The following is a 17,330-nucleotide window of genomic DNA, read 5'->3' as shown; positions in this document are numbered from 1 at the left end:
GGTTCCAGAGGACCTGCTGCCCTTCGGCTTCCCCAGCATCGACATGGGCCCCCAGCTGAAGGTGGTGGAGCGCTCCAGAACGGCCACCATGCTCTGCGCCGCCAGCGGCATCCCCGACCCCGAGATCTCCTGGTTCAAAGACTTCCTGCCCGTGGAGCCCGGCGCCAGCCAGGGCCGCATCAAGCAGCTCCGCTCGGGTGAGGTTCTATTCCATTTATCCACCCTCGCTATCAGGTTAAATCCCTCACGCTCCAAATTTGGGCGATTATCACTTTTTTTAATTGGGTTTGAGGGATTACACGATCCACTCAGAGTTTAGCTGCATCCTTTGGGGGGGTGGGACCCTTTTAACGCCAATTTCATTAAAGCATAATTGTCCTGTTCTTAAGTCAGGGGGGAGGAGGGGGGGCGTTTTTATTAACATTTGGGAGAATAGATTAGAAAAAGCGGCCACTTTTAGCACACGAAGGTTGACAGAGGTCAACAGGACAAAGAAGATTAAAAGGTTAAAAGGTCAGTAATCTAGTGAATGACTCCTGACCCAAAATCGCAATTGTTAAACGGATTTCTTTGGGGTTTTTTTGGGGGGGGGTAATCGATAGATAAACTCTGGGTCGGGAATTCCTTTATATCCTACATTTAATTGACGCTCCTTTCATCTTTTAATCCATCTGGCGCTTTAAAACGGGAGCTGAAAATCACTGTGCAGGAGACGGAGGGATGCGCTTTGATGGCGTCGGCGCGCGCACGCCGGCGCCGGCAGATCAAGGGGCGCCGCGTATCGCCTCGAAGACGGTTTGCTCAGCTTTGTTTTGGCTCCTCTGGATCGCTGCTGCGGCGTCTCGCTCGGCGGTCCTGGGGGGGACGAAAGTGATGGTGAGGCGAAACCATTTTGTTGTTGCTTCATCCTTCCCCCCCCCCCACCCACCCCCACCCCCCGGGGTCCCGCCAGCCACACTGTCAGCCGATATCCCGCGCTGATCAGCGGCGCCCTCGACATGAAAGGGCTGCAGATGCAGTTTGATGGCTTCATGATGCACGAGCAGCTAACGTCTCGGAGGGGAAGATGCAACCTAGAAGGGAAGCTATTAGCCTAACTAGCAGGAAAAGAGACGTAAACACTGAGGTTCTGCTCTCGTGGTGCAGCCGATTCGCACTTTTTGGTCCCGCTTTCGAGAACTCTCCAGATGAAGGACCGTTTGGAAAGCGGGCTGTTACGATCCCAGAATGTAATCAAGCGCTGAATCACCGTTATTGTTATTGTTACCCTGAATCCATCATTTCCTCTGGCTTTCTTTTTAAAGGGACTGATTGGAAGTGTTTGAGGAGCCTCCCTCTATGTCAGGGCTCGGCAACCTGCCGCTCTGGAGCCTCTTTAGCGCCGCCCTAGTGGCTCCCTGGAGCTTATTAAAAATATGAAAAGGAAATTGTTTTAATAACGTGACAATCCTTCTTAAAGTTTTCCAATGCTGTATAAATGTGTAATATATATATACACATATATAAATATTTAATTTCAGCATCTCATTATAATGGAAGTTAAACTTAAAGTGGCCATGTGGTGCATTATGTATTTGTAGCCTACTCATCATTTGGAAAGTATGCTAATAGAGCTAATATACAGCATGTGTTGCCTTTATTATAAACCCTATATAAGGCTTTTAATTTTTTGCGGCTCCAGACAGATTTATTTCTTGTTTTTTTTGGTCCAATATGGCTCTTCCAACATTTTGGGTTGCCGACCCCTGCTCTATGTGGCGATTAGCTGCTTTTAAACCCTCCTCCGCACGCCGCTCGCTCACGCTGCTGATGTAGCAGCGCACGCCGTTGGCCGGCAGATCCCATCAATGTGCCGCTAACAAGATAAATGGCCGAGCACCGCGGGCTTTAACAGGGCCTCAGCTAGCCAAAAGCATCTCAAAACGCACGGCATAATGAACCGAACGCCTCAGTGAAATGACTCGGAGGAAATCAATTAGACCTGAGGTCGGCACTAAAGAACGCCAAGCTTTGGAAAGGATGAAACATTCCCTTTAAGGCCCGTTTGCCGGAGACGCCTTCCAAGCAACGCCTCTGATTCCGTGGACGCCCGCCAGCTCTCCTTGGAACACAGCGAGGGGCCTTTTCATTTTTGGCCGCCGGCATTGTCTCCCTTTCTCTCCCTCGCTCTGTGGGGTCCTTGAAGTGGTTTTCTTCTCGGGCGGCGCCGATCAGGATGAGAAATGACGCCGAATGCGCCCAAATCCCACAAGAGATGACTTTCAGCTGCCCCAGAACCCACAAGGTTCCCGCACATCATCTGTGGTTTCCTCCTCCGGCGGGTCACCAACGCCACCGCTCACACCGCCCTCTTCCTGTGGAAACATATGGCGGCCTATAGAGATAAACAGCTCAGGAGATCTTCTTCTGCTGCGCCAGCTATGGTTTTTTTACCTCGCCGCCATCTGCTGCTGCAGAGTTTATGGACAAGCACCACCGGCTAGCCGGAGGTGATGGCGTGTGGCTCGTTTACCAGAGCTCAGGCGCCTCTGGTCTGACAGACGCTGAGGTTGACCACCGATACTCAGATGCTAATGCTAACGCTCTCGGTTTAGCGTTATTATTTAGACGAGCAAACGTGGCGTCAAAGTGGCTGCGACTGGCACTTGTCACGCCGCCGAGATCGAGAACAGCGGCGATTTCTCGGTTCTCTAACAAATTTCTTTTCCTCCCGTCATCTCATCTTGCGTCTTCTTCGCTAAATCGGTCAAAGGCGGCGGCTAACTGTGGCTCATTAGCGAGAAATTGTGCTCCGTCCCATAAACCCATTAGTTTAATGGGTTTCCGCGATCTGCCGCCAGTTTGGAGTTAATGTTCCACCTTGCGGGAGGTCGCCGGGCCGGGTGATCTGTCCGAGGTGAATGCGGCGCCGCTATTGGGTTAGCATATCCTCTGTCATCTGATCAGGCGCGTCCAGGCGCAGCAGATGCGGCTCCTTTTTCAGAGGTTCCATCTCAAACGGCTCTCACACGCTGTCACTTTCTATATTTACCCCCTCCAGTTGCGCGTATACATATGTATGAGGGGAAGTTGTTGTTGGTTTTTCGCAGCCATACGATAAACAGCCAACACGTTTTGCGTTAAAGGAGATTTCCGATGCTTCGCTACATGAGCTGCGTCCAGCTGTCAGACGGGCTCCTGTTTGCACTCGTCTGCCTCCGTCTCTCCTCCAGCCCGTCTCCCTCTCGCTCCGCCACCTCCTGGAGAGAATGCTCAGCTCATGGAGAATAGAATTTACTCCTGTTTATCTCCAAAGCCGAGGGCCTGTGGGGGGGGGGCAGAGAATAAGGAGGGCTTTCATGGACCTAATGGAGGGGGCAGAGGCGAGCGGATGAAGTTTCCCCCTCTGATTGGTGGCAAACGCGTTGTTTCAATCTTCTGCGCTTTGCTGACATCACGATTTAATTACAGTTGGTTTTTTTTAACCCTCACGGGTGTTGAGGAGGTCGATGATCAATACCTGCTTTTCTGAGTATTGAGTAACTTTTTGTCCAATTGATCCAATTAGAGCTTTAATATGCTTGTGGGGACTCGGTTTCTAACACCAAAGAAGAAGAAGAGTCTATTAAAGCGTACAAGTCGCCTTCCTTTCTGACCGTTTGTCGTCTTTGGAGACCGACTTTGCGACCTTTTCCCGCGCTCGCGCCGCCTTCCCGAACTTTTTCAGCGGAAATTTAGCAAAACAGACGCCATTTTGTAATCATCCATCCGGTGGAGGATTTTTGGACATGACTCCAAAAATAACCGTCTGTCATGTGAAGACGACGTCCAACTGAAATCGCTTTAATAGCTCAGATGAGAGCGAGGGATCGTATCCTAGCTATGCCGCAGTTTCAAATGCTACAATTGGCGCAATGAAGTGAATGAGCTACGCTAGCCTCTGCTTGTTCTGGGCTCTGCTGGTTCTGAACCACTTCAAGGCCAGTAATGGATTTTTTTTCCCTTCCTCACCCTCTGCTTTATCCGTCCAGTTGTCTGTCAGCCCAAATCACCCCCCCGGCTAATCTGGAACGGCGAAGGTGCCGCTAAAGGTGCGCGGAGCCACAATTAGACGCAGCTTCATTGACCGAGCATGTGAACACATGCAAGGGTTTGATTTGTTTGGTGTTCCCATCAATACGGCGGAACACTAAATAGAGATGGAGCCACACCATCAGCTAATTGGTTTTGCTGGTATCGAACTCCAGCTGACTGTATGAAGCAGCGGAAAGCAGCGCAGCGCGGAAGCGGCGCGGAATCGGCCTTTAACCGGCAAAATCTTGGGAATATTAGCGATCAAACAGGAAACGAAAGGCCTCAGGACTGATATTAGCGGCCACCGTTTCACCTCCTTCCATTGTGTAATTCTCCCTCAAATTACAGCTTTACCTGAGTTAAATAAAGATCTTTATTTTGTTCATCACTGTTTGCATCTCCTCCCTCCGGAATACTGTCGATAATAATAAAAAGCCAATTTCTGGGAAAGCGCAGCGAAAGGAGGCCTTAAATCACAGCGCAGAAGCGTCTCCCTCAATACCATGACACTAATGTTCCATCCCACCGTCTCTCTGTAGCTAACAAATGGCTGCAGAATTAGCTTGCTCGCCACCGTTAGCACGCGCGGTGCATTTTGAACCGTCTCCTCCTGCAGCTGAAGGTGAACGCCGCCATGTTGCGTCTCCATCGCGGGCTTTCGCATCAAAGTCGTCTTGATGTGAAAAGGCCCCGAAAAATAAAAACAGAAAATGTAGGTAGAACAGGAGGGGTGTGAAATAAAGGAATATCTGATGAGCGGCGTGTGTAATTATAGCACATTTAGATTTGGATGTTTACCACAGCGGCGCCGCGGAGGATGAGACGGGAAACGAGGTGAGGAGGTAAAAAGCCTCGTCGGTTGCTGCTGATGTCAGTTAACTGCCAGCAGAGACGCGGTCTCCCTTTGTAACAGCCCCCCCGCCTTAAGAGAGGATCCACCGGAGCTGGTAAAGAGGTGTGCAACAACAAGGAGGCGCTTTACGTGTCGGCTAAGTTTAGCAAAAGTCGCTTTGAAGAGTTCCAAACTTTTCAATGGGGATTTGAATGGAAGCGGAGGGAAAAAGGCGCCTGCCTTTGAGACTCGGCGGCTGCTGTCTGAGACCGGGACAAATGGAGAGAAGAGGAGACACCAGAGTCACCTTAACATCTCCATACCCCCCCCACCCCCCCCACCCCATCCTTCTGTGTTGCAGGAGCGCTGCAGATCGAGAACAGCGAGGAGACCGACCAGGGAAAGTACGAGTGCGTGGCCACCAACTCTCAAGGCGTGCGCTACTCCTCCCCCGCCAACCTCTACGTGCGAGGTAGGACCTGAACACGGAACACGAGAACACACACGCAGAGACACCGTCACGGATGCTACGTCGACCTAGCTGCTGTTAGCATAAATCAGCTATTTCTTTGATATACATGTGCTCTAATATGAGTATTACTAACCCATCCATCGTCCAAAGTACATGTTGACTGTTGTTTGGTATCTCTCACAACCACCCTTAACAATTCCACCTTAAATCTCGGTGCAGGCCCCTCTATTAGACTCAAGATGAACATGAATTTTGAGGGGGGGGGGGGCTCACCTTGGTTTAACTGCATGGAAACATCGCTGATCCGTCTGCTAAAGCGGTTTCTGTACAAGAGGCAGAAAAAAGAGGGAAGCGGTGCACAAAAGGATGCACGTACGTGACGCGAAAGATGAAATTCAATTGGCTCCGGAGCGAAACGGGCCGCGTCCGGTCCCCACAAGTGTCGCCGCCGTTCAGCCCCCCCCATTCGTGTGTCGACCTATCGGAACCAAGGGCGCCGGCTGAAAGACCGCAATCATGCGTTTCAATCAGAATAAGAAAAAAGATCGAATTTTATATCAAGTGGGTATTCCAAGAAGAGTGAGCGCGGGCATGTGTGTGTGTGTGTGTGTGTGTGCGTGTGTGTGTGTGTGTGCGCGCGCGGGTGGTTTTGCGCTGGCCGTTTTTATTCTCTCTGTGTTTCCCCGTTCTCTCTCTCCCCCCCCCACCTCATTGTGTTCCGCATCAACCCCCTTCCATCCCTCAGAGCTTCGAGAAGGTTGGTGCGCTCTTTCTTTTCTTTTGTTACTCCTTTGTTTCAGAAAGCTTCCCTTGTTGAAACAGAGAGAAACAAAGAAAAAAACAACACTTTCTAAGGACAATTTGACATGAACTCCCCCCCCCCAAAAAAAAAAACCCAAAGAGAGCTAATATTTCTAAAGCTGCTGCGGTGATGACGCGGTCTGCCTTCGCTGCATCGTGAGGCCTTGTGTGCAGAACCCTTGGTGTTGCCTCCCCGATCGATGATTTCTGCATGGTATGATCTTGTTGTCATGGAGACCCGGGAATTGCGAGATCAAATGGAGGTGGTGTTTGCATGGGAGGAGCCGGAGAGGCGGAGGAAGGAGCGCCGCTTGCATGCGTGCAGACTGAGGCGGGAGCATGGCGCCCGGTGTGTGCTGGCGCTGACCGACGTGCTTGATGTCAAGTTCTGAAGTGTCGCCTTGTCGCGCCGCGCGCTGCATTTGTGTCCCACGTGTTCTCCCCCCCCCCCCACGTTGCACTGGGTGGGAATGGTGCATGCCTGATCACACGCTAACATGCTGTCAACTCATCTGGATCCATATTTAATCTAGAAACACCATATTTTTACCTCTCTGCAGCTGTTTAACAGGTATAATTGGTGCTAAATGATCATTTAGGCATTTCAGAACAGCTTTTAGCCAGGGATGCTAGCTAGCGCTACCTTGAATTTTAGCGAAGTGGCGATTCTTTCTTGACTTTTCTACAGTTTCAACGCGTGAACCCGCAGCCGCTGCTCTTAGCATAATCTCAGCAAGAGCCTCAAATATCACCAATAAAGTTCCAAATGTATATCAAATCTGCCGCGTCATGCTGCCGCTATCATCGACAAACACTCGGGTTCGGCGGAACTGAGTGACATTTGAAATTAATCATTTCAATTCTCTGAGCTGTTGGGGGCTATTAATGATCCCCCCTCACTCCGGCGTTTAATGAAGCCGCGTCCTTGAGACGGTCGGGCCGGCGCGGCGTAAATGTCAGCTCGGCGTCGGTAGCGAGCGGCTGGTGGATCCGGCGGTAATCCTCGCGGCTGAGCCAAGGTCTGGCCGGGCCCGCGGACGCCGGGCGCCCTGCAGAGGTCGCGGCTAATGACAGCTCCCGCTAATAAAACCCCGAGCTCTCGCCAAGAAAATGAAGGGGACTCTGGCGCCATTACCTTTAAGCCAGAAGCTGCGCGACCACACGCGGGATTAGCCGCCGTTATGAGCTCGCTTTATTGTGAAGCTCCTCCGTCCCCGCGCCGCTGCTCCTCATCCTCAGCCTGCATGTGCACGGAGCCGACACGCATGTCTGCGGCACGCCTGACTGATGGGCTGCCTTCTAACAGATGTCCTTTTCTCCATGTGTGTGTGTGTGTACATGTGTGTGTGTGGTGTCTTCAGCAGCGTGTATCTAAATGTGTCTTGTGTGTTCCACGTTTGACGCTTGTGTGTGTTCTTCTGGTGACGCCATGGCAACATATCTTTTTTAAATGCTAAACCTGTTAACTTGTATCAACTGTCTCTAGATTCCTTTAGTAGGGGGGGATGTGATCCAGGAAGATCCCCAGTAATGATGTAACATTAAGGAGCGGAGGTTGCAGCAGATTCACTCATTCCCTCCCTCCCTCCCTTCTTTCTTTGTTCCTTTGAGGTGCTGTGAGATCCATCTAGGACTTCTTGTGTTCCAGTGAACCTGTTTTAATGTCCTTTTTTCTGTCACCATTAGTCTTTATGAACTGAACATGTTTTTTTTGGTTTTCAACAATGTTTTTGCTCTCTGTCTTCCTCCCCTCTCATTCTCCATGAAGAAATGTCTCTCTCTCTCTGTCTCTCTCTGTCTCTCTCTCTGTTTCCTGTCCCCTCCCCCTGGGGTGTCCTCCTCCTCTTCCTCTTCTTCTTCTTCTTCTCTTGCTCTTTTGGGAGCCCCTAACGTCTCTGAAGGGGCCTGACTCTGGTATACAGCCGTGTTTTAAATAGATCCGTGTGTTTTCTTCTTCCTCGCTCCTCTCTTCTCCCACCCCCCACCTTGCCCCCCCCCAACCCTCTTCTAATCTTCTCTTTATCTCTGCTCTCCTGCCCCCGCTCCCCCCCCCCCCCTCTTTTTTGCCCCTCCTCCTCCTCCGCCTCCTGCCTCACCCTGGTGTGTAGGAGCGACAGACACATGTACATAAGTTTATTAACTTATAAACATGCACATACGACCTCACACGCTCTCTTTCTGCTCGCACCCGTTCTTGCCTCTCTCATGCTGTCTTGGTGTCCCTCGATGAATGTGTCCGATGATCACTCTGTAGTCGGGTCCACCCCCCCCCCCCACCACCCGATCACTTCCGTCCACATCTCCATTTGACTACACACTGTATCACCTCTGAATTCTGTGTATTGTACAGTATCCTGTTGTACAATGTGGCTGTCCTTTGCTACATTGCCTGTCATCGTGTGGAAGAGAAGCAGAGCTGCCTCTCCCTCTCTCTCTCTGTCTCCCTCTCTCTCTCTGTCTCCCTCTTTCTCTCTCTCTGTCTCCCTCTCTCTCTCCTCTCTCTCTCTCTCTCTCTCTCTCCCTCTCTCTCTCCCTCTCTCTCTCTCCTCTCTCTCTCTCTCTGTCTCTCTCTGTCTCTCTCTCTCTCTGTCTCCCTCTCTCTCTCTGTCTCCCTCTCTCTCTGTCTCCCTCCCTCTCTCTCCCTCTCTCTCTCTCTCTCTCTCTCTGTCCCTCTGTCTGTCTGTCTCCCTCTCTCTCTCTGTCTCCCTCCTCTCTCTCTCTGTCTCCCTCTCTCTCTGTCTCTCTCTCTCTCCCTCCCTCTCTCTCTCTGTCCCTCCGTCTGTCTGCTCTCCCTCTCGGTTCTCCGTTCTCTTCTTTGTGTTGCTCCACCATTTTATCCCTCTTGAGCGGCCCAGGCATGCAGGGAACCCACGAGCTCAGTTTCTCCGGCCCCGCTGACAGACGCAGGATTGAGTTGAACTCGCCAGTTTGCTCGTCCTTCTCCCGGGGGGGAACGAGTACCTGGCAGGGCTCCCCCCCCCCCCAGACGCACGCCGGCTAAATAGAGCCCGGCTAACGCAGAGGCGGGAACTTGGCCTCGGCAGAGTCGAGGTTCTAAAAGCGGTCGCTGGTCAGCGCAGAGAGAAACTGACTCGAGGTGTCATGTCCTGGTGGATGCCAGCCTCAAGAGTCCGCCGCCTTCCTTTGAGTCGGCGGCTCCCTCTGATTTGTTGAGCTCAACACGAGATTTGTGTCTTTCTGTTGGAATCATCAGTGCCATAAAGTGAATTGGGACTAAACGTGAATTATCCCTCTGTAATTTTCTGTAAAAAGAGACCCTGAAGTTCATTCTTCCCCTCCCTGTTACCTCTTTCTCTCTTCTTTCTTTGTATCCTTCCCGCCCTCGCTTTCTCTCTCGCTCTCCACCTTGCTTTTCTGCCTTGTTCCTCCTCTCTCTGATGCTCCCTAACCCTTTCACCCTCCCTCCCCCCAAACCCCCCCTCCCCCCTGTCTGCCCCGGCTCTCCTCCTTTCCCAGTGCGCCGCGTGTCCCCGCGTTTTTCCATCCTCCCCTCCAACCACGAGATCATGCCGGGCGGGAGCGTCAACATCACCTGCGTGGCGGTGGGCTCGCCCATGCCCTACGTCAAGTGGATGCTGGGGCCCGAGGACCTCACCCCCGAGGACGAAATGCCGATCGGGCGCAACGTGCTGGAGCTCAACGGCGTGCGGGAGTCCGCCAACTACACCTGCGTGGCCATGAGCAGCCTGGGGGTCATCGAGGCCGTGGCGCAGGTCCTAGTGAAAAGTAAGAAACGCCTCAAGTTGCCGGCAGACCTGAACCACCGCTTTGATAATGACGCGTCACCTTCTGACCTCCAGCCCTGCCGAAGCCCCCGGGAACACCCATCGTCACGGAGACCACCGCCACCAGCGTGACCATCACCTGGGACTCCGGTAATCCCGACCCGGTGTCGTATTACATCATCCAGTACCGGGCCAAAGGGCCGGACAGCAAATACGAGACGGTGGACAGCATCACCACCACCCGCTACAGCATCGGCGGCCTGTATCCCAACACCGAGTACGAGATCAGGGTGTCGGCCTTCAACAGCATCGGCCAGGGGCCCCCGTCGGCACGCGTGGAGGCCCGCACGGGAGAGCAGGCCCCGGCCAGCCCGCCCAGAAACGTGCAGGCCCACATCATCTCCCAGAACACGGTGATGGTCCGGTGGGAGGAGCCAGAAGAGCCAAACGGACAGGTGGGACGAGGAAGCGGTTCGTCCCCCTCCCCCCCAATGCTCAGTAGAGCTTTCCCTCCTGTAATTCCCTCGCTAGCTTCCCCGCTCTCCAAAGAAAGAAGAGGCGATTTGATGGTCCCTAATAAGTTCAGCGCGCCCTCCCCGGGGCCCGTTTCCATCCGGACCGTCGGTTTATGAAAGCGGAGGGCAGAATCGTGCTCATGTGGGGATTACGGAGTTTGAAGAGTAATAAGCAGAGGGGGGGGGGGGGTTAATGCAGTGGCATGGCAGCAGGATTAAACCCTGAACTGCCCACAATCAAACACAGCAGGAAAAAAAAAAGTATATGCGGACCCGGGCGGCCCGTATTGGTCCTGGTTTAGACAACCTTTGTAGGACATCTGTTAAACAAGGTTAATCGTGGCCCCGCACATGAAAACAGGACCAGCAAATCCACGGGCCCAGCTGGACCCCAGTAAAGACCTTAGTGATGCTGTCGTCGTGTGTTCTGTGAGCTGAAGCCCGTTTTTATTTTAGGTGAAAGGTTACCGCGTGTACTACACCATGGACCCCTCCCGGCCCATGAACGAGTGGCAGATCCACAACGTCCAGGACAGCGTCATCACCACCATTCAGAACCTGGTGACCTCAGAAACCTACACCATCCAGGTCCTGGCCTTCACCTCCGTGGGGGACGGACCCTTCTCGGACCCCGTCCACGTTAAGGTCATGCCCGGAGGTCAGTGGGTCTCGCGAGCCTTAGCGGCCGTCCTCAGTCCAGGTTTTTGGGTGTGAGCTTGCACAAATGACTCATTATTTGTTTGTGTGGGGGGGGGGACCTGTTAAGCGGCTTAGTTGAGGAACTTGCGCAAAGTTTTTGAGGCGATCCGGTGGCGGAATGCTCCGTGAATAAGCCTGCGCAGACTCAGAAGTGTGACTCATTTCAGCTGAAAGAATTCCACCTGCTGGGACAGAAGCGCGCACACTTGCGAAGAGGAAACAGGGATTAGCCCGCCAGAAATGCCCCGTGCACTTTGGCACCGCTCGTGTGATGGTGACAGCTGCTGTCGCAGGTTTTATGCGATAGGACTGAAAGATGATTACTCTGATGGTATTACTGGTTTAAATTCTTGCATAGCTTAAGCCACCGCTACGCCTTTTGATGTCCTTAAAAAGTCCATCATTCCCGGGAGCACGCAGGGAATGGAGCTGCGGAGATTTACGGGTCACCGCCTGTACTTTTAGGTGGAGCAGAGCAAATGTATTATTGATCGGCGTCACGACTATAAGCTGAAAATGCGAATCGGAGGAGGCTACGACTAGCTAGCGACTCTAGCATTTGCATATTTAGCATTACCTGCTGTAAATAAACCGTCGTTTTTTTCAGTTATTTTGACGCACCCTGAAAATCTCGTGGCGCCACTCAGACCTCCGTAAATGTAGGATCACGCCGCTCGTGCCTGCATCATCGCCCACGGTTTCGGGGGTGCGCTACGAGCGTCCAGAAGTGGAGGAGAGGCCTCTGAAAATATCCCTGCATCTAAAATCCTCACTGTCCTTGTTAACCCGAGGTCAAACATGCTCATTGTTCTGTCCTCTTCCCTTTCAGTCCCGGGTCAACCTGGCAAATTTAAAGTTGGCAGGGTGACAGATACGAGCATAGAGCTGACCTGGGAGCCCGCTTACACCAAAGAAGGCATCGTCAACTATGAACTCCTCTACAAACCTGTCAGGTTTGGCGGTCTGGTAAGGACCTCTCATTCTTTATTAATAACTCTGTCTGCTGGGCAGCCTTTATACAAGAAAGAGACGGGTTGAGGGGACAAGTTGAAAAGACAGTCCCCACCTCCTCATCTCTCCCAGTCCTCCTTTAATGACTACTTTTCCCTCACCTCTCTCTCTAACTGTCACCCCCGTCCACTTCACTCGGATTCTTCTGTCTCGCAGGAGAAACTGACCTTCGGACCCAGGAATTCTTACACAGTGGAGGGTCTGAAACCAAACACGGAGTACTCCTTCTCCCTGGCCGCCATCTCCAACAAAGGCATCGGAGCGTTCACCAACGAGCTGGTGCAGAGCACGTCACAAGCCAGTATGTCCAAAACCGCTGCTAACGGCCTTTACCTCGTTAAGCCTTTTACCCATGCAGACACCGTGCACCTCCTGCAGCTCGGAGCACGGCTTTCCCAGCCTCCCGAGCGGCTGCAGCGTTTGAACCATCTTTGCATCGCTCCATCTGTCTCCTTTATCAACTCTTCCCCCTCTCATCCATCCTGACCGTGCCTTTCCTCCTGCCTTCAGCCTCTGGCTTCCTCACACAGCCTCAGCAGACCTGACGGATGGAGACGGCGCACAGATTAACACTTTCGCTCTTCCTTTTCTCCACCATTCCTCCGCTCTCTCTACTCAATGAGTGTTTAATCTCTTTGAGGGGGGCATTTATGCTACTTATCGGTTAACAGCCAGTGATTAGAGGCACTGAGGGTCGGCCCGCTGTGTTGACAGGTAAGTGGTGATCAGCCTTGGATGGTTTTCCTTGTTTCATTTTCTCCTTTGAGTCATTAAATGGATGACTCAGTAAAAGAGAAAATGGCACAAAGAAAACAATTAGTAAGGTTATTTTGGACAAAAGCCCCGGACTGGTCCTTCAGAGCGGTACCGTACCCCTCGGAGGGTAAGTATTTATCATTCAGTGAAAAAAAACCCTATATAGCATATTTAGGTGGTCTTCTTTCACTTTATCTCCTTGCTCTTCTTAAAGAAAGACAGAACAAGGGGGTACAACGGAGGAGGGGGGCTGGAGAAAGAGAAGGTGCCTGATAAGCAGCCTATTTCATGCAGCAGAATTCATTTCCCAGGGAGGTTATGTGTTCTTTGTTATCGCCAAGCTTTGGTGCACATCTAGATTGTCCCCTGAGGCCAACAGAAGTGGCTGTACGGCTGAGTGAATAGATACTTGAACCTGTCAGCTACCAATGCTACGCTCCCGCTAATACAGCTAAGCCGCTTTTAGCCCGATGCTTCATTTGTGTTCTTTTTATAGGCTGTAGTTTGAGCACTACAGTTGATGAGTTTGTCCTAATGAAGATTTAGCTATAATTCTTATTTTTCTTGCAGTAAATATCGTAAATCCATCGTTTTTTCGGGTGACTTTTCATGCCTGAGTGCCTTCCTCCCTGCCTTTTAACACAGTCGTCTAAATCCTCCATGCCTTGTGAGATCTCTTTCTTTCCTCCGCAAAGCCCCAAAACTTCTCCCGGCGAGGGGGTAGGAAAGTCCCAGACCGCTCTATAATCCCGAAGACTCGAGGATTATGTCACCACACGGCCCGCCTGCATGAAATGTTTACATTAGCCGTGCGTCCCTCCTTTCCGTAGAATATTTATGCTTCTCATTCATAAATGTGGATCACGCGGAGCCACTTGCCTCAGTCAGAGGATGTGATACAATCACGAGGTATCAGATTCACATTCTCCATCGGTCTAATTAAGTTGTCCACTCAGGATCGATACTCCTGTCTCCGGTTTATTTCATTAGGCCCTGAGTTTTACATTATGCTTTTACGTTCTGCGGTCGCTCCCTGATCTCCCTCCTGATTTTTTTCTTTCATTTCCTCTTACCTTACGATTGTTTCCTTTTCATTCTCGTCGCCTGTCCTCTTGCTTGTGCGCCCCTCTTCTTGTTTTTCTGCCCTCTGTCCTGAACTCTTTGCCGATCGCCCTTCTTGCCCGTTGTCCAATCAGAGCCCTCAGCTGCCCCCGAGGGTGTGTCCTGCGAGAGCGCCGGCTCCACCTCGCTCAGAGTAGGTTGGCGGCCGCCTCTAATGGACGGCTGGAATGGCGAGTTGGCAGGTTATGAGCTGAAATACCAGAGAGTTTCTGGGGCAGGAGGAGGAGGTCAGGGCCATAACACGAGCGGGCAGCGGATCCCAGCAGAGCGGGGGCAAACAGTGCTGGAGGGGCTGGAGAAATGGAGCTGGTACAATATCACCCTGGCCGCCTTCACCGTGGAAGGGACTGGCCCCAGCAGCCCCGGCGTCCTCTGCAGGACCGACGAGGACGGTGAGACCGAGACGCCCCATCATCCTCTAATAATCTTTAGTGAGAGACACCCAACGAATTCCGTGTCTGCCCAGTTCCCGGCGCCGCGCCCCGTCAGGTGGACGTCCAGCCGCTCAACTCCTCGGCGCTCCGGGTCACCTGGCGCCCAGTGTTGCCGCGGTTACGGCAAGGCCAGATCCGCGGCTACCAAGTCCACTTCGGGCGGGCGGAGAGCGGCGAATCGCGAAACCTCCCCCGCATCAAAGACCTGCTACTAGATGAGTCGCAGGTGACGTCACGGCCACAGATATAAATAATTAAACGGCGGTCATTTATTTCGCCATTAAATATCTTCCCTGTCCGTCCTTTTGTCCTCTGACTCTCTCATCCGTCTCGGCTGCCTGTGGGGTGCGCTGCAACCGTGGGAGAAGATGGAGGAGGATGATTCAACTCAGTATGTGAGTGCAGACTACCTGTCCCCTCCTCATTAGAAATGAGCGCCTCGCTTATAAATTCAGCAAAACACATCCGTCACACACAAACTTAGGAAAATCCGCATCGGCGTCGTGATGTTATGTAACGCAAGAGGCCTGTTTATCGTCAAAACCGGCGAGTTTGTCGCATTTAACGGTGATGCGTTTCCTCCATAGGAGCTGATTATCGGCGGCCTGAAACCAGAGACCACGTACTCGGTGTCAGTGGCTGCGTACACCACCAAAGGGGACGGCGCACACAGCAGGTCCAAGCTGGTGCAGACCCTGGGGATTGGTGAGCAGAAGCCAAGGGTAGCGTTCGATGTGGTAGAATTGATCTGACAGTAAGCTGCACCGCTGAGCAGCAGTAAATACAGCTCGGAATCAATTCTAATTCTTGTAGATTTCCGTGATATATGTTTGCACACATGCATACAGATATTGATTCCAGGCTGCCTACGCCCTTTTGCAGTGCCCGGTCCGCCCTCCCTGTGGGTGCGTCCGGGATCGGGCCCGTCGGTGGTGGTGCGTTGGGCTCCACCGCTGGAGTGCTCTGACTCAGGAGCTGGTAGCCAGAGGGCCCCGTTGGAAATCCAGGGCTACCGCCTACAGTTTGGCCTGAAGAACGCATCCTTCAGCACCGCAGTGGATTTCACAAACCGAGAGAAGAACTTCACTGTCAGAAACCTCTCCCCTGGGTCTTCCTACGTCTTTGTCCTCTCCGCGAAGAGCCGAGCTGGCTACGGAGACGTAGCGAAGCAGGAAATAACGGTTCCCCTGGTCCCACCGCTGGGATACCCCAAAATATCAGACTACGTGAACGCCACTTGTTGCTCCCTCCAGCTCTCCTGGGTGCCCCCCAGCCCAGAGGAGTGTTACGACGTCATCACCGAGTACACAGTGGCTTACAGAGAGGTGGCAGTCCCCAAACCGTCGGGAGAACCTGGCCCCTCAGCCACGCCCCCGCTCTCAGCCCTCCCGTGGCTGGTCACGATACCAGCAAGCGAGTCCAGCTACACCCTCCTGGGCTTGAATCACAGTACAATCTACATGGTGCAGCTCAGAGCCCACAACAAGGCAGGCCCAGGCCCCTTCAGCCCACCTGTGGTGAGCAGAACTCTGGCCCTTGAAACAGGTAGGGCTGGCCTCAGGACCCCCCCCCACCCCCTCTTTTGCTTCAGCACTGTTTCGGCCTGATCTATTTCTCTCTGAGACAGCTTCCAAATACCAGGCCAGTTCTTCCAGGTTAGGATGTCACTCGCGCACCACAGAGATGCCTGAAACCCTCCGGTCCAGGGGAACACGGTTACCCTCCCCCCCAGTCTCCTCCACTCCCTCACTTATACCTCCATCACCTCCCCTTCACCACCAGTGGGAGCGGGCTGAATGTTAATGGATGTTTGCTTCCAGAGCACTGCTTATCACAACCCCCCCTCGAGGTAAAAGTCAACAAGGGGCTGGGATGTATAGTCTCACAGAAGGTAAGTGTTCAGTCTGAATTTGAGCCGAGATCTGGCCTCCTGCGTGCTCGGAGGTAAGCATTTTTTTAATCCGATCGACCTTCCACCTCCACCTTTCTCCGAAGCCTTTTGCCGACATGCCGGATTCTGAGTTTGACTAAGACACGAGCTCCCACTCTGAGAGCGCGGCATGTCACCGTCCTGCAGCCAGTGTGTGTGTTTTTACCTCTGTCTCCTTCATCCACTCTCCTCATCACCTGCCCATGCCACTAACCACCAGGTGTTCTTACCCCAGCGGCAGATCCGATGGACGAGCTTGGCTTTTACAGGTTCTGCTGATGGTTGTGGGGGGGGGGGCGCAGATGCCGCTGGCCGGAACAAAACGTTTGGTCGCAGCTGACCTTTCCGTGGTCTGTTTGCTCTCGTTTCAGATGTTCCGAGGAATTTTTCCGTCAATCTGGCGACTAAGACGAGTGTTCTTCTCACCTGGGAGTTTCCAGAGGGCAGCAACCCCTACCGCTTCTCTGTAGGTGCAGCGGGCGCACGTGCACCTGATCCCCTTTGTTCCGTTTATCCAGATGAACACTGCTTTAAATTAGGAAAACATTGTAATTACCCTTCGGAAATGTAATCCCTAACACCGCAGACAAAAAGCTGCTCTAATCTAACATCAGCATTACTGCACTCAAAGTTCCCCAGCGGCTGTTCTGGGAACGCTGACCTGCTCCCGTCCTCCAGGTGGAGTATAACCACCAGAACATAGAGGTGGACGCTCGGACGAAGAAGGCCGTCATTCAGAACCTTCAACCCGATACCAGCTACGACTTTAAGATCACCGCCACGGAGGGCAACATGGGAGGCCTGCGCCACCGCATCTCCGCCAAGACCTCCCCGTCCATCACCATCCGCCGCCCCGAGATCGACCACACCCGCGACACGGAGACCACGGTCACCATCATCCTGCCCTCCCTGGAGACTCGTACTCCCATCAAGTAAGTCAGCGGGGTTGTTAGCGGCGT

General features: G+C 52.8%; 1 protein-coding gene across 14 annotated transcripts in view; it reads left to right on the top strand.

Annotated features, from left to right (window-relative positions):
* Positions 1-17,330, top strand: part of LOC130539087 (receptor-type tyrosine-protein phosphatase S-like) — a 47,963-nt gene that overhangs the window by 19,065 nt on the left and 11,568 nt on the right. For 5 of the 14 annotated variants that reach the window (XM_057057184.1, XM_057057185.1, XM_057057195.1 and 2 more), the window contains exons 5-19: positions 9-197; positions 5,247-5,357; positions 8,267-8,281; positions 9,636-9,905; positions 9,980-10,359; positions 10,876-11,077; positions 11,948-12,084; positions 12,286-12,430; positions 14,082-14,399; positions 14,474-14,667; positions 14,810-14,836; positions 15,029-15,146; positions 15,324-15,986; positions 16,743-16,837; positions 17,050-17,303. In XM_057057184.1, coding sequence (XP_056913164.1) covers positions 9-197; positions 5,247-5,357; positions 8,267-8,281; positions 9,636-9,905; positions 9,980-10,359; positions 10,876-11,077; positions 11,948-12,084; positions 12,286-12,430; positions 14,082-14,399; positions 14,474-14,667; positions 14,810-14,836; positions 15,029-15,146; positions 15,324-15,986; positions 16,743-16,837; positions 17,050-17,303 — 3,118 coding nt within the window. The remainder of the gene's footprint in view (positions 1-8; positions 198-5,246; positions 5,358-8,266; positions 8,282-9,635; positions 9,906-9,979; positions 10,360-10,875; positions 11,078-11,947; positions 12,085-12,285; positions 12,431-14,081; positions 14,400-14,473; positions 14,668-14,809; positions 14,837-15,028; positions 15,147-15,323; positions 15,987-16,742; positions 16,838-17,049; positions 17,304-17,330) is intronic. The other 9 variants (XM_057057187.1, XM_057057186.1, XM_057057197.1 and 6 more) reach the window with 3 other exon arrangements.

The sequence above is a fragment of the Takifugu flavidus genome, chromosome 15 (assembly GCF_003711565.1).
Source record: "Takifugu flavidus isolate HTHZ2018 chromosome 15, ASM371156v2, whole genome shotgun sequence".
In the NCBI taxonomy this organism is placed as follows: Eukaryota; Metazoa; Chordata; class Actinopteri; order Tetraodontiformes; family Tetraodontidae; genus Takifugu; species Takifugu flavidus.
The sequence above is the reverse complement of the archived record's forward strand: the minus strand, read 5'-3'. Positions and strand labels throughout refer to the sequence as shown.